At 35.0% G+C, this 23,540-nt stretch overlaps 1 protein-coding gene across 4 annotated transcripts in view; it reads left to right on the top strand.

Annotated features, from left to right (window-relative positions):
• Positions 1-923: 923 nt before the first annotated feature.
• The window catches only part of LOC136032285 (uncharacterized), a 192,898-nt gene continuing 170,281 nt past the window's right edge, over positions 924-23,540 (top strand). The window contains exons 1-6 of one of the 4 annotated variants that reach the window (XM_065712555.1): positions 924-985; positions 10,876-11,056; positions 16,643-16,744; positions 19,412-19,584; positions 19,965-20,132; positions 22,994-23,166. In XM_065712555.1, coding sequence (XP_065568627.1) covers positions 10,983-11,056; positions 16,643-16,744; positions 19,412-19,584; positions 19,965-20,132; positions 22,994-23,166 — 690 coding nt within the window. In that variant the 5' untranslated portion in view covers positions 924-985; positions 10,876-10,982. Of the gene's footprint in view, positions 1,104-7,712; positions 7,881-10,875; positions 11,057-16,642; positions 16,745-19,411; positions 19,585-19,964; positions 20,133-22,993; positions 23,167-23,540 lie in introns of those variants that run through there. The other 3 variants (XM_065712553.1, XM_065712552.1, XM_065712554.1) reach the window with 3 other exon arrangements.

The raw sequence follows: 23,540 nt of genomic DNA, 5'->3' as shown, positions 1-23,540 counted from the left end.
GCGCAAAATATTTCGGGTTTGCTTAGACATTTGTTGTGCACAATTCTCCTTTTGGTGAAAAGGATTGTGATTAAATAAGCCTTTCCATTGTCTTTTACAGACGCCATCGATCTCTTCTCAGACGAAAGAGAGTAGGCAGAGATAAACGGTCCTCGAAAAACCCTAGCTATTCCTAACACCAAAAAGCCTTTTTCTTTGGTTTTCTGTGCTTTTTCTTTTTTTTTCAACATTTGATTAAGCACATGTAATATTTGTCTTGTCACTACTTGCAAATAATTTGAAATTTCTTTGTTTTTTGAAGAATAAATTAGCTTTATAGAGAACAGGTGATATTTGTCTTGTCATTATTTCTCTCCTTATCAAGTTTAATCTCATAGTCAATTGATCTCATGAATACATTAACGCTGTGGTTGTGTATTCTTGCGAAAAGCAGCGTTACCGAACGCGTTGGCGAAAACCAGGTAAAAAGGGTGTGAAGCACGTTCCACGCCAAGCGTGTTTCACTCGCTTTTTGATATCAGTCTATGGGAAGTGGTCGACAAAATTTTGCAGAAGATCTGATATGCTACTGAAGGAAAAGAGGAAGCGAGGGCAATTAAGCCGTGTCGGCACCGACAGACATCGTATCTGTGGTGTGCTGGCACAAATCTTTTAAGCCCTGTCTTCATTATGGAGTTTTCTGGCCGAGACGGCTGGGGAGGTTTTACATGGCGCTTTGAGGTTTTACATGGGATTTTACGTATTTGAAGAACCGCTTTGCTTTTAATTGAAAAATAAGAACATAAATCTGGCCCTGGAATTGCGAGAAAACCATTTAAAGCCTTTTTGGTTAATTTTTAAAGTATATTGGCTAAATTTCTAGGAAGACACTAAAAGTGTCCCTTTTTCGCTGAATTTGACACTTTAGTCCAAAAGGTTTTGGCAACCCTGCTCCTGTCTGCTGTCGGTTTCGGTCTATTCTAACGTAAAATTTTAAAATTCTGAAGCAAGTTTGATTTCAGAGAACCGATAGTATTTAATAAATATATTTAGAAAATATGACGAGTCGGGCTATTTTATTCATCTTTTTTGCTCCTTTTTCAGCAATGAATTTTCAAGCAAAGGTGTATAAAGCCTTACAAACTAAACTGTTTAGAATTTGCTCAAGTATAAATTATTAATACCAGAGAGTTTCATGTGTCTAGCTCAACTTCTTCCATCCAGAAATGAAAATGGGCTTTTGTATCAGTGTTCTAGTTAGGAATGTTGAGAAGGAAACATGTCAAGAAAGCAATATTACTTCACAGCCTAATAAACAGAAAAATTGGAGTTAGCCTAGTTGTTGCTAACAGTGCTTCACACCAGGCTATTCTTAACCCCCTTAATTTGAAACTGTTTGTGCTATTGAAAATAAAACATGCTAAGAAATTAATCCTGACTTCATAAAATATAGAAAAATTATTGTTAACAAATTTGAAGGTGATTCCAGTATACTTTATCTCCTGCCTTATGTGCAACTAGTCTATATAGCCCATTTAGCCTATATATTTCCCATGTGTTCATTCCATAACTTGATTTTGTCAGTATTGATTCAATTTATTTTTTGGGGATAATGTGGAGTGTTTATAAGAATGACTAAATACAATTGTTCTGCATATTAAGAAGTATTTTTTTTAATAGGCCTATTTCTTCCTTATCAACAGACCTTATAGTAAACTGATAGCCTATCTTTGTTCTTCCAGAAAGCTATTATTTATCCTTGGCACCTGAGAGGTTCAATAGGGAGGAAATGTATCACAAAGGGGGCAATTGTTGGTAAATTTATGGCAGTTCTTATAACTGACTTGTCAATAAAGTGAATATACCACTTGATTCCTTTTTTTATCTTCTTTACAAATATAATAATTGCCTCTGCTGCAAATTCAAATTTAAGCACTTTTCTACCTAAACTAAACTAACCTTATTATAAATAATTTTAGCACTTAGAAAATGTAGTATTATATAGTTGAAAATGACCAAGAAAACAAGCACTAAGAAAATATAGTACTATTTTGTCAAAAACAAGCAATAACTCATGCTTTGATTGAAAATTTGTCATTTTTAAGAGCTCAAAAAGTGCTTAAATTTGAATTTCCTGTAGAAGCAATTATTATATTCATAAAGAACATAAAAAGAGCCATCAAGATGTATGTTCACTTTATTGGCAAGTCAGTTATATGAACTCATAATTTTACCCAATTGTCTCCTAGATTTTGGAAAACAGCTTTTTTGGGCATTTTCATTGAAAAATACTCTTTTTTTATGAAAGATCATAAAAATAAAAACAAACCTTGTCATTAATTACCACTGTAATCTAGACAAACATCCCCCTCATTCTTTTTAATCAAGTAGCACCCTGACAACCTTTCAAAGTGTAGCCTATATCTATTTACAAACACTTTACAAAATAAAAAAATAGAGTAAGTTGAAGTAAGAAGAAAACAAAATAAAATATACTGTAGAAACAATAGATTGATAAAAACAACAGTTATTGAATAGCCATTAATCTGCAACAAAATTAGAAAATATATGGAATTGAAAAACATTAAATAAGCATAGATACTGCAAAAATATGGGCCCAACAAAAATCAGGCATCATGGGGTAAATTTACATAAATCATGGTATAAAAACATAAGCAAAATGCAAATATGCATAATGAAAGAAATAAAGGAAAATAATATATTTAAAAAATTGGACATACTCTGAATTAAAGCAGAAACAACCCAGAAAATATGTTTAATATAAAACTTGTGAAAATTATTACCTTAAACCTTAAATCGCATTGTCCAGTGAACAAATACAAAATATAAGCACAAGCAAGCAATGTTATAAATATAAGCACAAGCAAGCAATGTATAAGCACAAGCAATATAAGCATAAACAAGCGGGTTAGTTCATAATGCTGCATCTCCCTTCTTTTCATGAAAGGCAGTCTGCCTACAAATCTGGCCTTTTAGGTGGCCTAACCACTCTGCCGCTGCGGGTGTGCGGCATCACCTTTGTTTTAGTGGTAGGGGATTTAGTCCCTGTGGCTGGGCAGTCGGGAGCGGCATTTTCAGGCATAGGAACGATGGTTGGTGCGACAAGGGGTGGGTCAGAAGGTTCATCTTCTTCTCTTGGTAACGGAACATTTCTTGGCGAGGTTTTGATGTCTGTGCGGATTGGCTGGGGTGATTCGGTTAAGATGGGATGGGATATATCATTGCTTTTGTCCTGTGTGGTGGGCTGGATTCTGACCTCTTCCTTGGCTACAGGAAAGGAATGGCGGGAGATATGGACTCTATTTTGTTGCAGCCTGGAACCGTCTTCTGTCTCCACTACATATGATCTGGGGTTCTCATGGCATGATATGATTTTTGCTTTGGTCCAGGGGCCGTTTGTTTTCTTCTGGATAAAAACTTGGTCTTCCAGTTGAGGTTCACGTAGCGGTTTTGCAGTCTTATCGTGATAGCGTTTCTGTCTTTCCTGTTCCTTCGATCTGTGTTGTAGGAAGGTCTGAAGGGGGGTGACTCTTGGTTTTAGCTGGTTGTATGTTGATGGTAGGACTGACCATAGCTGGTGGCTCATGAGGAGTTGAGCAGGTGAGGCATGGCTGTCAACTGGGCTGTTTCTATATTCTAGAAGTGCAATATGTGGGTCGTTTCCACTTTCTTTTGCTTTGGTTAGTATGCGTTTGCAGGTTTGTACTGATTTCTCCACCAGACCGTTTGATCTCGGATAGATGGGGCTGGAGGTTTTCAGACTAATTCCCCACTCTTGCGCAAAATCTCGGAACTCTTGTGAGAAAAGTTGTGAGCCGTTGTCCGAAGTTATCAGCTGAGGGATTCCGAAACGTGCGAAGTTGGCTTTCAGTTTGTTGATGATTGCAGTTGATGTCTGACTTGACAATTTGTCTATTTCAAAGTATCTGCTATAATAGTCGGCAGTGATGAGATAGCAGGTCTTGTTCCAGTCAAAAAGGTCAATGCCAATGTGTTGCCATGGGAGTGAGGGCGGCTGGTTGCTAATCAACGGTTCTTTTGATTATTTGCTGCAAATTTAGCACATGTTTCACATTTTTGGACGAAGGACTCAATGTCAGCGTTCATCCCTGGCCAGTACACAATCATCCGGGCGCGCTGTTTGGTTTGTTGATCCCAAGGTGTGCTGAGTGTAGCTGATGAATTATGTTGGTTCTGAGAGGATGGGGTACGATGATTCGTTGACCTTTCAAAACTAACCCATTGTGGATTGCTAGTTCGTCTTTGATATTCCAGAATCAAACGGCATCTGTTCGGCATGACTGGCGTGTACTGGGCCATCCTTTGAGTATGAGTTCTTTGACTGCCTTGAGTTGAGTGTCTTTTTCTGTCTCGCGGCGTATTTCGTCTAGTTTGGAGTCGCTCACTGGCAAGGATTTCATCACTGTATGCACAAAAACTTTGATGTCATTCTGCATTTTGGTATCAACGTCTGGCAGGTGTAGTCGAGAGAGTGCATCTGGGACTGGGATATCTGACCCCAGGCTATAGTGTACTTCGATGTTGTATGGCTGGATCTGAATCATCATTCGCTGTAGTTGTGCTGGTGCTGTATGGAGTGGTCTTGATAAGATGGTCTCTAATGGGCAATGATGTGTTGTCACAATGGTTTTTCTTCCATAGATGTAGTGATGGAAGTGTTTGCACCCAAACACGATCGCATACAGTTCCTTCTCTAGTTGAGAATAGTTCTGTTCAGTCGTGCTAAGGGCCCTAGATGCAAATCCTACGATCTTCCCATTTGAGGAGAGCTCAGCTCCAAGTCCATGCTTTGAAGCGTCAACCTTGAGTTCAACTACTTTGCATTTATGGTCGAAGAAAGCTAGATTTTCTGAAATGCAGCTCTTGATCTCTTTCATACTTGCTTCGTGATCGGTTTCCCATCTGAAATCGGTGGCTTTAGTAAGATCTCTCAGTGGCTTATTTTTCGAGGATAGGTCGGGTATGTATTTCGATAGGAAGTTGAGCATTCCTAATAGTGTCTGTAGCTCTTCTTTAGACTGTGGGCTTGGCATGTCTTGTATAGCCCTAATCTTTTCTGGGTCTGGTTTTATCCCGTCTCTGCTAATGATATGTCCAAAGTACTTGACTTTGTCTTTGGAAAATTCGCATTTTTCACTGTTGAAGCGGATTCCTTTTTTTCTGGCTCTTCTAAGAATGGCGGATAGTCTCTGGTCGTGCTCCTCGCGGTTCTTTCCATATACCAGAATATCATCTACAAGTATTCTGATACCTTCCAATCCTTCAAACGCCTCTTCCATTTTTCTCTGGAACTCGTCTTGCGCAGACACTAGGCCAAATGGGTATCTCTTCCATCTGTATTGGCCGTAGATAGTGCTGAAGGTTGTATAGTAGGAGGATCGCGTGGAAAGTGGGAGTATCCAGTAGCCTGAGCGGGCATCAAGCCTGCTGAATACTGCCGCTCCATCCAGTTCAGCAACGGCGTCGTCAAAAGATGGGACCGGATAGTAGGGGCGTTTTATTGCCTTGTTCAGGTCAACAGGATCGATGCATAGTCTCACACCACCATCTTTTTTCTCCACCATGACCATGGCATTAACCCAGTCTGTTGGCTCACTGACCTTTTTGATGATATCGAGACTTTCTAGGCGCTCCAACTCGGTCTTGAGCTTCTGCTTTAAGGCTAGCGGTATTTTCCTAGCTGGATGTACTGTGGGTGTTGCATTGTCTTTTAAGTATATTTCACACTCTGTTTTGAGTTTGCCTATACCCTTGAAAACATCACTATATTCGCTGACTGGTGATTTTTCAATGTTCAGAACAAGCTTGATCAGGTTCATGTCTTTGCTTGCTTTAAACCCAATTATAGGTGTGGTGTTTGACTCAACCACATAAAAGGTGAGTTGCTGTGTAGGCCCATTTTTGTAGTGACAAGGAATATTGCAGACTCCTACATAGGGTATTGTCGATCACAGTAGCTGGTGAGGCGTTGCATGGCTTTCAGCAGCTTTGGCTTTGGCGACAGCTTGTCTAGGTACTGTGAAGGCAGGATGTTGACCTGAGCACCCGTATCGATCTTGAAATCAATGTGGATCTGCCCACAAACAGAAATCTCAGCAAAGATTTCATCCTTGCTGGAGTCCTTGTTGATGGCATACAGGAACACCTCTGTTTCTTCCTGGTTGTACAGGTCACTGGTGAATGCTGGAGTGTTTGTGGCCTCATTTCCAAGGATATTCACCGCCTTACTTTTGCAGACTTTTGCAAAATGGTTTTGTTTTTTACACTTGGCACATGTTTTCCCTTTTGCAGGACACACATGCTGGGGTGAGTAATTTCCGCCACAAAAGTAGCACTCTGTCTTTTTAAGTGAGAAGCTGGAGTGACTCTTTGCAACAGCATCCACTTCTTGTTTTATTTCCTTTTGTTCGAATGTCCTTTAGTTGTGCTTGGGTTGACTCGTGAGCTCGACATATTGTGACAGCTTGGGCCAGAGTAAGGCTGTCACCGACGGCTAATAGTTTTTCACGTAGTTTAGGATTTCTGACTCCACTAACTATTTTGTCTCTTACCATCTCACTTTCACTTAAGTATCCGCATGGTTTAACTAGAATCTTGAGCTCTGTTATGTATTTGTCAGTACTTTCTGTGTTGTTCTGGTCTCTTTTCTGAAAAACATAGCGGGAGAACACTTGATTCTTTTTGGGGGCAGCATAGTCTCTAAACTTCTTGAAGTAGATCTCGATTTTGTCCTTCTCTTCATCCGCAAGCTCAAAAGTGCTGAAGATTTCTCTGCCTTGTGCACCAACCCAGATTAAGAGGTAGGCACATGCTACTTTCTCAGACTTGTCAGCAAGGGGGCCTTGGCACATAAGCTTTGCGTGGTTTTCGAATGCGGTCCATTCTGAGTCGAGGTTGTCTGCATTCCAGTTTATTGACGGGTGGGTGATCTCCATGACGTCTGACACCATGTAGCATTTGACTATTTATAGTTTATTATAAACCCAAGCACCTAGAACAAATACAAAATATAAGCACAAGCAAGCAATGTTATAAATATAAGCACAAGCAAGCAATGTATAAGCACAAGCAATATAAGCATAAACAAGCGGGTTAGTTCATAATGCTGCAGAAACAACCCAGAAAATATGTTTAATATAAAACTTGTGAAAATTATGAAGCAAGAATTGCTTTATTATTGTCTTCTGCAAAGGACCAATCATGCATCAAGGCCTTATCCAGGAGAGGGTAGGGTTTGTGGGTTTAGACTGCCTTTTCCCAAAATGTTTGTTCAACTTGTAAAAAACATAACAAAAATGAATATAAACAAATTGTGGATGCTTTTTTAATTTTTTCTTGTGCTCCTCCCAATAATATATTTAAATATATATTTTGTAAAAAAAATGTAAATCTAGATTTTGAAAAAATAAATTTTTTGGGTATTTTCATTAAAAATACCTTTTTTGGTTATTTTCATTGAAAAAAAAAAACAATAAAATTATCCCTTGTCAAAGATTTTAAAAATGCAACCTGCCAACATTTTTAAATTGACACCAATGATGTCAGCCTTAGATATATGGAAAGTCTATGGATAGAACATTGAAAATACCTTTACAGGGCATAATTTGGGCACACAGTTCAGTCTTGAGATTTTTGTTTGCCTAATGTATCTATACTTCAAGATGGTAAATGGCCTATCACCTGGTGTTTTTATTCTAGGCCTAGTTTTAAGTTATGGATATTATTCATTTGCTGGAAAAGGGTGTAGCATATACTAGCCTTGGTCTTTGAGAAACTAGACAATATGATATGGTTTGAATCTGAATGAAAATTGTGTTTCAGGACAATTATTTTGATATTTTGAAAAATGGTTTAACCAGGTAGATGAAATAGGGCCTTGTCTTTGCTGCAGATTTTAGTTCTGAAAATTTATATATATTTTTTTTATATTTACAGTACAAAATTTGCACAAATCCATAAAAACTATTGTCCTTTAGGTAGGGAAGGGGACCCATTCGCTCTCCAAAGAGCAGTGACATGAAAACATTTTAAATATTTGAAATTATCAGAGCACTGTTTATTCAAATGAATCCCACTATGAGACATTCATTCTAGTTTAAAAGTGCCAAACAAATAACCCTGCTTTATATATAACAGTGTTTTTATGATTTTTTTTTTCAATTGTTATACAGAATAAATCTAACCTTTTGCTACTATATATATCACACACAATTTTGTTCAGGGATTGTATTTTATTTTATATTGTCTTTTCTTAATTTCAAAAGGCATTAGATATAGCAAACTCAGCCCTTAAACATCTCTATATGGTGTTTCAGCATCCCATTAGTTGAAAACAAGAGACTAAATCCCAGTATTCTTTCCTCTGTATCCCATGTTAAAAAGTGATTCCAGTAGTGGAGTTTTCATCTCAATCCAATACCAGTTTTGTGCAGGTTCAGGCTGTGTTTCAAAATTCCTGTAATTCTGAATTGCAACGGGCATTTTATCTTAAAGATGGATCAAAACAATAGTTACTATTTCTCAATCAGCTTCAACTGATCATTTTTTCTCACTTGACAGTTATTTTCAGAATGTTGTTAATACTTTTTGCTGCTTTGGGCTGTAGGTCTTTTTTTACTAGGCCAAATAAAGTATAAATACTTAGCAGAACAAGTGTTTTCAAATTTGTTTTGAACATCATACTTTATTAAACATCCAAGCATTGACTGTATAATCAAGTTACAGAAATCTAATGACAGGAATTTTTGCTTGAACCAAGCTGGACTACTGTGGATTTCCCCTTAAGGGCGGATCTACCTTTCAAGAGTTGAAGATGGATACTTCAAAAGATGTTCTCCAGACATAACTTAGGATCAAGTAAGGGGACACAAGAAGACACAGGCAACTTAAGCTCAAAAGTTTCTGATCTGTATTCTGCTTCTCTATACAGTGGTCACAAATAAAACCAAATAGAAAAGTTGCAACTGCTCTGGTTTTGTTTGAAGTCAATAGTTTACCAGCTTTTACTGCATTTCACTAAAAAATCATAATAACCAGTTCCTGAGGTTACAATCATGCCAAAATATGACAAACATTGTATTCCACTTATTAAAAGGAATGAGAACAGTGCTTTGTTTGGTAAATTAAGCATTCGTCAAATAACAATAAAAGTTAGAATAATTTGACCTCATATCTTAAAATCCTTATCAACAGGGAAAAGATGGGAGAAAAAAACATAAAGAGTAGTGTAAACAAATCAACAGATACACAAAAGAACAAGAAAAGTTTAAATACTACACAAAAATTTAATTAAGAAAACAAAAGAAACTAACATTTTGTAAACAAAATTGTTTTCTTTAAACTGATCCAATATGACAATTCATGCAACAAAACATAACACAGGGCATTAAAAACTTATAGAGCTCTAATAAACATATAACTGTAATAAACATATAACCTAGGTCAAATTAAAAAAAAAAAAAAAAAAAACAGATAAGGGTAAAAAGTCTTTTCTTCTTCTTAAAAAAAAAATGGAATCCTAAACAGGCTCCTTTTGGCTTCCAACTCCACATTTTAATTCATCCTTCACTTTTAATACACTTATGTTCTAAATTAGAACAAATTTGTTTTCACTAATCAACTTGAAGCATATTGACTTTTTTTAAAGTTTATTTTATTTTGAACTATAATTATAAAGTTGAAAATTGAAGGTGCTTGAACATACTTCTTTATCAAAGGATATGAGGGTCTGGCCCAGTTTTCAATTAAACTATGGTTTTATAAATAGAGTATGAACTGTATCTTCCTCCATCTCTATTTATGCTTGTTCTCTATAGATGTTTTTTTTTTTTTTTAATAATGTAGCCTCTAAAGCTCAGTAGCCTATAGCAAAAGTTAGTTATTTTCAAAATATTTTGTTATTGTAGGAAAGATGAAAAATTTCTGATTCAAAGGTTTCTGTTCTTTTGCTACGTTTTAGGGAGGAATATGTTGCTGTTTTGTGATGTTTGAGTCAATGCTCCAAGTTTTGTTGTTTTCTGCCTATGTTAAGTTTTACATAAGAAGAAGTTATACAATACATTGGCTATACTTTGTATTTTCTTTTTGTATTACATCTTTTTAAAAAGTTATTTTGATGGGGGCTTAAATTTTTTTTTTTTTTTTTTTTCTGTAATTTTTGTAAAAGAGATGGACAAATGCTAAAAATGTGTAGATGACTTTTGTTTGATTTCTACTATTTGTTCAATTTTCTGTGTTATTCTCTGGGATTTTTTGTCCTGTTTTATTCAGTTTGAGGAATGAGAATGAATTCATTATCTCTGTATTTTGAAGATGTTAGTTTTAATATTCTATCAACTAATGAATTGGAAAGGGTGATTAGACATAAGGAATAAATAGCAGCATTGTTTGTGGGTTTAAAATACATTGACAAAACTAATTAATTTTTTTTTGGATGAATCCATGCATTAAAAATGGTAACTTGTTTCCTGTCTCTTTTTTACTGTAGTAAATAATTCCCTCATGACACCCAGTTATATAGATATTGCTAGTGAATATTAACAGGTGTATGAAACAAATGACTAGACTTGGCAAAGCATTGAGGATATAGCAGGGAATTGGTTCTTCTCTTCTTTTTTTTAACTCTATTTAATCCGATAGAGCAAAACTATTGAAGTTTTCGAAGTAATGAGTAATGGACTATTTATTTGATAGTAATTGTCTTGGAAAAAAAAAGTGAAAGTCATGTAGCTAAGGATTAAAAACAAAAATAATGTAAAAAGGAAACAGAAATAATTATTTGACCATCAGTGTCTATTGTAATCTATCAACTATTATCTAAGTAGAAACTAATTTAGTTTTTTCTCTTTTATTTAGCTGATTGAAATTTAAACTTCAACCAATGGTGTTTAATTGTCAAGAGCACACTTAAGTCATTCAAAAATTTGAAAGGAGGCAAATATATTTTCGCAGTGATAAATTTAATGATGAAAGGCCAAAAATCAATCCAAGACTGGCTGATACCATCCCAACCATCCACAAGCAGAGGAAGTACTAGGTAAAATCTACATATACTCAGGATTTTTCTTATTTCACTTTTTTAAATAGTTAAGTGATCTTAGGGAATTGTGTTCTCTAAACAAATAAAACAGTAGGAAGCTGGAAAGGAGAAAAAAAAAATCAGAAAAGGTAAAAAAGTAAGCAGCATAGATGGACACAGGCAAAACATTTCTACTTGTATTACTTATTTCAGTTGTAAGGACAGGGGAGAATCTGATATTTCTAGAAACCGTATCTCTAGGCTACTTTTTATTCAGAAGGGAAGGGAGTCCTGAATTCTATTTTCATACCATTAGGCATGGTTGTAATAGTAGTCACACTAGTAGTATTGGTATTACTAGTATAAGTATTAGTAGTACTAGTAGCAGTAGTAGGCTAGTAAAAAGGTATTGCCTTTTGATCAGTTCAACAACCCTCTCACCAAGTCCTGGAAGTTTTAACTTGACGCAAATAGTTATTGCTATGGCATTGATGATACGTTGTCTTGATAATCTGCATGTTCATATACTTCTTGAAATTTCCATCTCCATGCTGTTTGCCTTACAAGTAATTTCAATAGAAGTAGTAGTTTAGTAGTAAATGCAGCAGTGGTAGTAGTATTAGCCATGACTAGCATTATTAGCTCCACATTTTACCTTTACGATAAATGATCTTGATCGTGGGGTCAGATCACCCCTTAAGCATTCTCTGGAAGTTTCATCTGAGAGTTCCAAATTCCCCAAATCAATTGTTGAAATACTCCCTTTTCATAAAGTACATGCACATAGCGTCTTTTGATTTAGTTCAAATTACTCCTCAATATTGTAAATGTAGTAGTGTGGTAGAAGCAGTAGTAGCTGTGTTGATTGTAGTAGTAGTGGTGGCATGCAAATATTGCCTCTTTATATTTTCCTGAAAGTTCCAAATTAATATATTCAGTCATTCCTGAGCTACGAAGGAAGGAGGCGATATTATGTTTGTAGTGATTTTTGTTTGGTTCAAGCTTAAAATGCATATTCAGTTTAAGTTTCACTCATATTCAGTTTAAGCATATTCAGTTTAAGATTTATCCGCTCATATATATTAGCACCTGTTGTATGTTTGTTTATTTAATCTCTTCTCGTTTTGGGTTTCATTTATACCTCAAGAGCAAAATTTTTTTTTTCATTTTAAGCTTGTTGCATATTCAAATTAACTTTACCCGTTTTAAGATTTGTTGATTCATTTCCATTAGTGCTGGTTGTATGTTTTTTCTATGATTTTTTATTTAATTTTTGTTCGTTTTGGGTGTCATTTATTCTTTAGTAGTAATTTCTGGTCGTTTTTAGTTTCAGTTATTGTAGATTTTTATTTCTTTTGATCTTAAGTTTAACATGGCATTTACTCTACTTTGGAAAAGTTCTTTTCCGGAGAGTTTTTTTTTATTAAAATATGTTCGTTTTTGATTAAAAAGATTTAAAATTTTCAAATTTTAAGTTTAAGATTTTCCAAAATTTCCTATTTCAAAATATTTTTTTTATTCCAAAATAAGTCTATATGTGTCTAGAAACGAATGGTAGCCAAACTCTTGATCGCAGTGAAAACAAGAGTTGTCTTGAAAATCTTGGAAAGAGCTAATAAAATTTAATGGAATTTCCATGATTTTTTGAATAAAATGTCGTTAATAAGTTTTTTGTTGGGAGGGTGGGTGGGGGTTCGTCATGGGTATTAAGTCAAGGGTCAGCTCCCATGGTTTTGGAATAAAGTATCTTTAATAAGTTGTTGGTTTGGACGAAGGGGAGAGGGGGGTCAGGCCACGGAGGGACGGGCAGGGGTCAGCTCTCATGATCTTTGGAAGAAAATATTACTAGTAAATTTTTTTGGAGGGAGGAGGAGTTAGGTCATGAAAGGATAGCCAGGGGTCAGTTTCCATGATTCACGGAATAAAATGCCACTGTTTTATCAGATACATTTGGGAAAAAAATGCGCGAGGTTCGAGGCGTAGTTGTCATCCGATCACGTTTGACTCTTAAAAAGGGAGCTAGAACTTTCAACTTCCAATCATTTGAGTCGCCTCTGAAGCTTACGCAACCATCTTTTCCATAAAAAATTACATGCCCCCAGGGCATAAGTTACAACTCTTCCTCCGGACTCTGGGGGGTTATGTTGACCCCAAAGTTTTGTTATCTGATCGTTGGACTATTTTGAACAAAATGGCTATATGAAATTTCTTATCGGAGGTGTTTGGGGAATAAAGGGCGTGGAGGGGGTTGCTAGTTACCCTACAGTTTCTCTTGACTCTTAAAAAGTGAACTAGAATTTTCAACTTCAAGTCAAACAAGCCCCCACTGAAGTTTATATGAGCATCCCTTCGATAAGAACCATATATGCCCCCAGGGCATAACTAACAACGCGTGTCCCAGGCTCTGAGGGGTTGTGTCGACTTCAGAGTTTTTGGTATTTGATCTAGTTTTAGGAAAATAGCTGTCTCAAAGTTTTTATTAGATGTATTTAAGGAAAAAGGGCGGGTGAGGGGGCTAGTTTCCCTCCGATTACTTTCTACTCTTAAAAAGGGCACTAGAAATTCAAATATCCAATCGAATGAGCCCCTTCCAAACTTTATATGACCGCTCCTTCCATATGAAGTGCCTCTAGGTAAAAAGAATTAAAGAGCATTGGAGCCTTATAACCTTTCAAACAGTTCGTAGTAACGAACTATAGTAAGGAGCGACCCGGCTCAATGGTAACGGAAATTCTAAAAAACGGAATTTTAATACCGGTAGTTACATCAAATGAATTGAATTTTGATGCTGATTTCAAATATATAAGTTTCATCAAGTTTATTTCCAAGTTTATTACCCATCAAAAGTTACGAGCCTGAGAAAACTTGCCTTATTTTAGAAAATAGGGAGAAAAACCCATCAAAAGTCATAGAATCTTAACGAAAATCACACCATCAGATTCAGCGTATCCGACAACACTACTGTAGAAGTTTCAAGCCCCTATCTACAAAAATGTGGAATTTCGTTTTTTTTGCCAGAAGACAGATCACGGATGCGTGTTTATTTGTTTTTTGTTTTTTTCCCCAGGGTGATCGAATCGACCCAATGGTACCAAACAATCGAAGGGCACCTATGCCCCCTCCCACGCTCATTTTTTCCCAAATTCACCAAAGTATTAAAATTTTGAGATGTCCATTCTGTTCAGCATAGTCGAAAAACCTAATAACTATGTCTTTTGGGACGACTAAATCCACCATAGTCCCCGGGGGAGGGGCTGCAAATGACAAACTTTGACCATTGTTTACAAACAGTAATAGCTATCGGGAAGTGTACAGACATTTTTAGGGGAAATTTTTTGGGTTGGGGTGGGGATGTGTTAGGGGAGGGGGTTACATTGGAGAATCTTTCCATGTAATAATTTATCATGAGGGAAGAGAAATTACATGAAGGAGTGCAGGATTTTCTACTCTTATTAAAAAAAAAACAATGAGAAAATAAATAAAAAAAAAGTTTTTTCAACTGGAAGTAAGGAGCAGCATTAAAACTTAAACTCAACAGAAAATATTATGCATTTAAGGGGTTTGGTCTCCTCCACAATACCTTACTCTTTACGCCGAAGTAATTTCAACTATCTATTCTACGGAATTTGTGATTCCGGAGTCATTCTCAAAGAAATGGGATGAAATTCAAGCTTTACTGTAAAGAGCGAGGTATTGTCGAGGAGGCGAATTTATTATATACGTAATAAAAATATACAAACAAAGAAGTTCATTACGTTAGTTAATTCGCAAGTTACGTATTTTTATTATTAGTAAGAACGTTTGTAAAAAACGTTCTAGTTGTATTTTCAAGTAACCGAAAATTGGAGGGCAACTAGGCCTCCCCCCACCCTTTTTTCTAAATCGTCCGATCAAAACGGTGAGAAAGCCATTTAGCCCCAAAAAAATGTTAATGTGCAAATTTCGTTTTAAACATTCATGGGCGGTGAGCCAAAATAAAAACATTTACTAATTCAAAAACGTTCAGAAATTAAATAAAAAAACAAGTTTTTTTAACTGCAAGTAAGGAGCGATATTAAAACTTAAATCGAACAGAAATTATTCCGTATATGAAAGGGTTCTCCTCAACACCTCGCTCTTTACGCTAAAGTTTTTTTTATTGTTTAAAAAAATAGAGTTGTGAGAAAGAGTCAAACTTTAGCGTAAAGAGCTAGGCGTTGAGGAGGGGACAACCCCTTTCATATACGGAATAATTTCTGTTCGTTTTAAGTGTTTATGTCGCTCCTTACTTGCTGTTAAAAAAACTTGTTTTTTTATTTAATGCTATAAGCAACGCTATTGCGTTGCCTCTGATATCTTCACGTCTCGAAAACAGCAGAACAAAACAGAAGTAAAAATGATTGACTATATTTCTCTCAAAAACAGAAGCTTAGGTCAACTTGACTGCTTTTAATTTGATATCTTCAGGTCGTGAAAACGGAATGTAAAACATGAAAAAAAGCACTTGACATTCCTCAATACTATTTATATCCCTCTCATTATTTTCTTATCATAATCATCTTACGTTTAATTCCATTTCTTGATATTCTGCTAAAATTATACTCAAATTTTTCAACATATTTTTATGCTTTTTAATATGCTAATTTAATAAATCTCTATTCCATTTAAATAACTTTTCAAATCCAAAATGTCTGCTAAACAATATACACAATTCTCACACCTGTTAATTGATAATATCCGCATGAAATAGTCACAAGCCGCGTTGACTAAAACAAAAACAAAACTAAACAAAAACTGACTAACACAAAAACAAAAACTAAAACAAATTGAACCTTTTCAATGGCAAAAATTCAATAGTGAATGCACTTTATTAAATCGTTAAAAAATCCAATTCTTAAGACGGTAATGGGATATTGCGGAATGATAAAACAAATAAATGTTTAAATGGGCACATTTATAACTAAAACCAATAAGAGCTTTGAGCTCATATTTAGAGCTTATTTAGCTTTACAGCTCAAACCCGTTGTTTTACGAAAACCAGAAAAAACATTATAAATCCTATTTATGGCGTTTAGCTTAATGCCATACAAAACTTCCTATAGTTAAAATTTCTAATTGAAATAAATTAGAATATCTATATTATAATATCTAATTAATCTATCTAATTAATCTATCTATAATTAAAACTTCTATAATCAATTATGTCTCAGTATGTGGTTCTTTAAGTGGCTTAAAGCCGAAATGAAGGCATGATATTGTTAACTAACCGTTTATTTCTTCATTCTCAATTTCTGTTTTTCTTTTCACGGGGAAAAGCTCAAAATATCTGGCTAACATTTTCTAAGAAATCTAGAAGCACTAGTGATTTCCTTAGGAACCAAGAATAAACAAACTGAAATCAAACTGATAATCAAGTCAAGCGTAAAGTGAGCATAAATCGCCTCAAATAGGAGTCATGATACTACTCCTTGAAACCCACTAAAGCTATGATGTCTTTTAGTCTGATCTAAAAACACAAAATATTTAGTCAGTTCCCATTTTTATTTCATTGAAAATTATAAACCCCCTTGTCTTTAATACTTGTCAGTTTTTACTATTTTTTTTTAATGCATTTTTTTTCTTTAGAGTTGAGTCTAATGCAATGCCATCTCATGATTCAGACTCTGATGACGACAAGCTTTTACTGGCTGCTTTGGATGCAGAAGAGAAAAAACAAAAAGTGGAAAGGTTCAGTTTTAGTATATTTGTCTTATTATCTTACAGTTTTAGTATATTATATTTCAGTAAGGTATCAGTGTGGCTTTCCTATGCCTCTTAGTTGTTACTTTAGTCAACAGGAATGTGGTGTTTTAGTTAGAAGTTGAAATTATTACGAGGCAAATTCTTAAGAATAGTACCTATATCACCTTAAATAAATAAAAGCAAATGTATTTCCTTTTGTGCGTCTGTGTGTCGTGCAGGTATTACTAGAATGTGAATCTGATCGCCAAGAATCGTTAAGAAATTTTTGCCAACGAAAACGCTCGCCAAGAAAACATAAGAAACGTCAAGGAAGGGATTCGGTGGGAGAGGAGCTTTCCGCTGGAGATTTCTCAGGGGGGATATAATTTTCTGTGGGGAAATTTGTCAAATACTTCTAAAGTTAAAAATAAGATCGTTTTTAATATGCGGGGGAATTTTCCGTGGAGGACAATTTTATAGGGGGAGAGTGGTTTTCCATATTGGGAAGTTAGCTGCGGTAAATTAATCAGGGGGAGGGTCTTCTTTGATTTTGATTTCTTCTGAGGTCGCAGCAATGGGTGATGGGTTAGCTAGTGTATTTAGAAAATTAAATGTTAAGTTGGCGAGGGAGCCTGAACCCCCAAGCTAGGAATAGGTATATAGTAAATACGATGTTATCTTAGTAGAATGAAGAGTTTAGCATTAGAGAGATTTTCTAATCCTCTGGACACATTTTTCTTTAGTCACATTTATTTTTAGGACACATTTATTTTTTGTCAGATTAAATACAACACTGCTCATTTGTGGAAAACGTAGTAACATGCTGTGCAGATTTTGGCTTTTTCTGCTTAAATAGGAGTTCTAAATAAATCTATTTCTCTCCTCTAAAACCAAGTTTGATTACAGGGAAAATTTTCTGGGGGGGGGTCCCCCAATATTAACACATCTAAAATAATTAAAACATCTAAAAACGGTAGTTTATATTATGCGTCTATTGGGGTCGATGTATGGATGACGTATTTTCACTTTGGAATTATGGGGAAGCTGAACTTCGAGGCTTCTCAGATCATCTTAAATAGATATGACTGAAATTTACAGTTCACCCTAGAAGTTGAAATTGAAAATGAACTACCGTTTTTAGATGTGCTAATTATTCGTAATACTGATAAACTGGATTTTACTATCTATCGAAAGCCAATACAAAAAAAAACAATAGATATCTTCATTTTAATTCAAATCACCCCCCACAAGTTAAAAGAGCAGTTGTAACTTCTCTCATTGATCGTGCCTGAACATTTGCTCCGATTCGTATATAAATGCAGAAATAAACTTTATCAGAGAGATATTCTTTTTGGTAATGGATACCCCATTCCTTTTGTCAATAAGATAATTAACCGCAGACTACAAAGACATTCCCGTAAAATCGAAGAAGGTATTTCACAATGTGAGGCTACTGATAAAATCCTCAAATATTATCTATCTTCTGGATATCCCGAAAATCACAACAAAATTAAAAAATATTTGCACAAAAATAATCTGTATGTAGTTTTTACTAATAATTTTAAAATCATAAATTTCTTAAATTCCGGTAAAGATAAAACCCCAGTTACTCGCCAAAGAGGGTCTATCAAATACCTTGTGATTGTGGAAATTGCTATGTTGGCAAGACCCATTAGAATTTAGAATAACAGCTACACCAGCATAAAAAAGACATAGACAAGGCGTTAATTTCAAATAGTTCCAACAACTCCTTCGATTCTGCTTTAGGTTGGCATATATTTAATTATCCCTCCCACACGATACTTTTTGAAAAATCTTCACTCATCAGTAATGATTTGGGGATAAAACAGGTGGTTCGGGATTCAATCGAAATTAGTCTCAAAATAAATAATAATATTTTTTGAACAGGGACTTGGGAGAGTACTCCCTAAATTCTTTATATTGAAACTTAATTAATCGATTTATAATGGTATTGAACCAGTTACAGAAAGATCTTTGAGGCAGGCTGCCAAAAACGCAAGGTTGACTTTGGGAACTTGCATTTAATCATTTTGTTCTGTTTTGTTTGAGTGAATTTATCACGTCATTTCATTCTATTTGTCATTCCTGGTTGAACTTCATTTAAGTAGAGATGCTAAGGCTGTTTCAAAAAAGCTTATCAAAAAACATTATTAGTTTTAATTCTATATTAGTTTTAAGACGGCCCTTGGACATAGGGCCGAAATATCCACAGATTTGATTTCCACTGTCTCGAAAGTATTTTCCCCATTGTTTGTACTTTGTGTTTATTTGTTCATATAACACCCTTGTATCTGCCCTAATGTATGACCACTATTGAAATTGGCGTGTTTATTTGAAAATAAAACATGCACCTATGTATTGGCATACACTGCGCCAATCTAGATGAATTAAAGTTCTATCTGAGGATGGGATTAAGTCAAAACGCAAATGGTCAATCTCAGGTGGCAGATTCTTATCCTGTGTACACTACTAAAAATACAAAAACATGAGACTACCTAAGCTATATCACAAGGCCTGATAGGAGCTATACCAAAGGACTAACTGCTCATCTGATTGAATGATATAATACTATTATGTTTCCCTACTAAGTAAGAGAGAAAAAGAAAAAGAAAGAAATTAAAAAAGCCTTTAAAAGTATATATTATTTTTCAGGTCGGACGGTACATCAGAGATATCAGCTTTGAATTCCGTAGAAACTCTTCCTGGTTTTGATCTAGATGCTGGAAAAGATTGGATATATCCAACAAACTACCCGGTTAGAAGCTATCAGTATACCATAGTTGAAAAGGCTCTCTTTGAAAACACAATGGTGTCACTACCTACAGGTATTGTAATATCAGCTGATGCAAAAAGTATTAAAGACATAAAAATCAATAACACTTATCGAGTTGAAATGAAACAAGAATGTCTCGCATGTCAATTAAGTTAAGAGTATAAGCAGCTTCCTTTTCATATTATATGAAAAATACAGTTTGTGCTTTTTTCTCAATTAGAAGTTTTGTACTTTTCACTAAGCAATTCAGCTGTGATTGGTCGAAAGGTGTTTTTATGCATTAACAGGTACTTGAAAAACAAGAATCGTTTTTAAACTTACTTAAAGTTATTACTAATGTGACTTTATTCCTGTTATAGGTTTGGAGGAGATGGGGGAGGTGGAAAAACAGCTTTGTTTGGATATGATTAATTTTAATACTTTTCCTTTTAGGTCTTGGTAAAACCTTTATAGCAGCTGTGGTGATGTACAACTTTTATCGATGGTATCCTCAGGGGAAGACAGTTTTTATGGCCCCTACGAGACCCCTTGTTGCTCAACAAATTGAAGCTTGCTTCTCTATCATGGGCATTCCAATGAAGGACACAATGGAATTAACCGGTAAATTGAAGGTTGATCCATTCCCAATTAGTTCTACAATTGCTTCCCTTCCGAAAGGCCGATAGTTATAGGTTCTGTAAATAGCAATACAAAAACGATATTTATAGAAATATCTATGTTTCTATTTAATATCTATATATGTATATAGATATAAAGACCCTATATATGTAGGCCCCTGTGTAGGATTATATATCGATATATACATATATAGGCCTATACACATTGTCATAACTTCAAAAACGAATGTGTATACAGACCGGGACACCGGGACACAGGGAATATAAATGACGACCGGGACACAGGGACACAACTACAACGGGGACTCCGGTGGGCACAGGGAGAGCTCTTAAAAAGAGCTCTAGAACTTTTAATTTCCATTAGAATGAGCCCTCTTGTGACATTCTATGACCACTGGGTCGATACGATCACCCATGGAAAAATAAAACAAGAAAAGATTTTTCAACTGAAAGTAAGGAGCAACATTAAAACTTAAAACTAAAAGAAATTACTTTTTATTTTAAGAGGGTTGCCCCCTCCTCAACACCTCGCTCTTTATGCTAAAGTTTTTTTTGCACTTTTAAAAAAGCTTCTTATTGTTCTAATTAAATGACCCTTGTGTTTCACGAGTCTTTCTTAAAGAATTAGGATAAAAAGAAACTTTAGCGTAAAGAGCGAGTTGTTGCGGAAGGGTCTTTTTATATACGTATTAATTTCTGTTCGTGTTAAGTATGAGTAATACTCCATGGAGTAATACCCCTCTTCTCCGAATTATTCTCTAGTCAATTTAATCTCAGTTAAAATTTTTCGTGGACAATTACCCTTAACATATCTGCACGTAAAATCGAGATGGAAAAGAGAAAGCAAGACATAAAAACAATTTTGTGTAGGAAATATGGTGAATTCCCCCAATGAAAAATTTCCCCTGAAGAGTTTACCCCCTGGAAACTTCCCTCCTCATTGAAAATTCCCTGTGGAGAACCCACCTCTGTGGAAAATCCCCCCCCCACCACCCAAATATATATGCATAGTTCCCAATAGCAAATACTGTGTGTAAACAATGGACGAATTTTATATTTTATAACTTAAGAACCCTTCCCCTCGGGCGTGGGGGTACTCATGTTGTATCCAAAGACACAGTTATGGGATCTTTCCGCTTTGATCAACAAAATGGCTATCTCGTTGCTCGAAATTTAAATTTTTCTTCCAAACGTCTAGGACCACTGGGTCAATCCGATCACCCAAACCCAAATAAACAAGCATCCGTGACCTTTCTTCTGGCAAAGATTAGACAATTTCACATTTTTGCAGATAAAAGATTAAAACCTCTACAATAAGGTTCTCTAAGCAGAATCTGATGGTGTGATTTTCATTAAAATTCTTTGACTTTTAAAGGGTGTATCCCCCTTTTTCGAAAACAACAAAAATTTTTCCAGGGTAATAGCCTCTGATGGGTTACACTTAACTTAGTTAAAACTTATCTATTTGAAATCAACATCAGCTTGGAATTTTGTTTTTAGAGTATCTGTCACTATTGAGTCGTATCGTTCCTTACTTACAGTTTGTTATTTTGAACCGTTTGACAAGGCGGTAACAGGTGTTTCTTTTGTCAATGATTTGTGTTATAAACATTCCCTCTCTATTAATCTCTTTCAGATAACTTTGTTCGAATCAAAGTAAACTTTCTGTTCATGTAGAATTAACGTACCCTAAGTATATTCAGTTTAATATCGTAGCCGCTTTCTTCCATTGTCTTTACTACATCTGTAATAGCTTGTCAAGTGGTAAATTTTACTGGTTTTGGACTGTTACGTATTTGTTACATTACAGTTTAAACCATCTTTTTTTTGAATTTGTCTTTATTCCAGATAAAGAGTCTTTCATAATTGTTTTCCATTCTCCGTTTTTGGTAGTTCATTTTTATAATAAATGTAAAATTTTGTTGGCTCAGTATTGTAAAATGGATCTTTTTAGGGATTTTAAGGATTTGAATAAGATTTGAATGAGGACTTGAACAAGTATTTTAAGAATTTTATTTTTATTTTCTGGGTTGCAATAAGGGAGTTTCGTATTCTGTGAGACGAAACATTTGCCAAGTTCTACTTGCCTAGAATTGCTGTTTTAATTTATTTTTAGTATTTGATTCCAGGTTGTCAAGTGGTAAAATCTTGAACTACTACATATTTGTTATACAACAGTCTAGTACATCTTGTTTTTAAGTTTATCTTTATTCCGTACAAAGAGCCCTTGATAACAATTTTTTTCTAGTTTTTGGTAATTCATCTTTATAATAATTGTAAAATCTTGCTAATCCACTTGGATTAGCTTTTACATAGGCATTTTAAGGTTTTTGTTTTTTAATTTCTCGGGTTAGATATAAGGGAATGTCGTTTTCTATAAGATGAAACAGAATTGACGTGACCTTGTCGTTTCCACTTGCCAAGAATTGCATTTTAGATTTTTAGATTTTAGTTTCTAAGAATTTTCGCTGTCTTGTCGTTTCCACTTGTCAAGAATTGCATTTTAGCTTTTTAAATTTTAGTTTCTTCGAATTTACCTCACCTTCTCGTTTCTACTTGCCAAGAATTGCATTTTAGTTTTTTAGATTTTAGTTTCTTAGAATTTACGTTACTGTATCGTTTGCGTTTGCCAAGAATTGTATTTAGTTTTTTAGATTTTAGCTTCTTAGAATTTACGTCGCCTTGTCGTTTCTACTTGCAAAGAATTTAAAAGAACAAAAAATTTTCTTGTACAAATCTTCAAGTAAATTTTGAGAGATTGTACATGTCTCGCATTGCAACATTTTTTAAATCACACCAAAACATTTCTAATATCCAATTCTATACTATTTTCTTATTTTCTAGGAACAATGGCACCCAAAGCCAGAACTACTGCGTGGAAGGAAAATCGGGTTTTCTTTTTGACACCTCAGGTTATGATGAACGACCTTACAAGTAGAGCTTGTCCTGCGGAGCTCATCAAGTGTCTTGTTATTGATGAAGCACACAAAGCAACTGGCAACCATGCGTATTGTCAGGTAAAAAGTTCCAGATGACATCTTCTTTTTTTTTCAGAACAAAAGCTCAGAATAGTTTCTGAAATTCTTGTGCCCCAGATACTTTCCTGTTGGCCCTAGTCTTTGACGTCATATTAGTAGGTTATTTAGACTTGCCTTATTAATCTCTACGTAGCAAATGTAACTCTTTGATTTTAGGTTTTTATAAGAAGGGAAAGTGAATTTATCTGTCATAGTTAAACTTCAAGAAATTTTGATTACAAGCACCGAAGAGCTAATTTCGAATTTTAGGAAAAAAAGAAAAAAAAAAGAAAACTAAAAACCTGGCAAAAGTATGCCAAAAGCGAAATTTCACCAATGAAAATCCATTCATTAGTCAGATAAAGTTCTTAGAT

This window comes from Artemia franciscana, chromosome 10 (genome assembly GCF_032884065.1).
Source record: "Artemia franciscana chromosome 10, ASM3288406v1, whole genome shotgun sequence".
Lineage (NCBI taxonomy): Eukaryota > Metazoa > Arthropoda > Branchiopoda > Anostraca > Artemiidae > Artemia > Artemia franciscana.
This window is presented reverse-complemented; position numbering and strand designations above follow the sequence as displayed.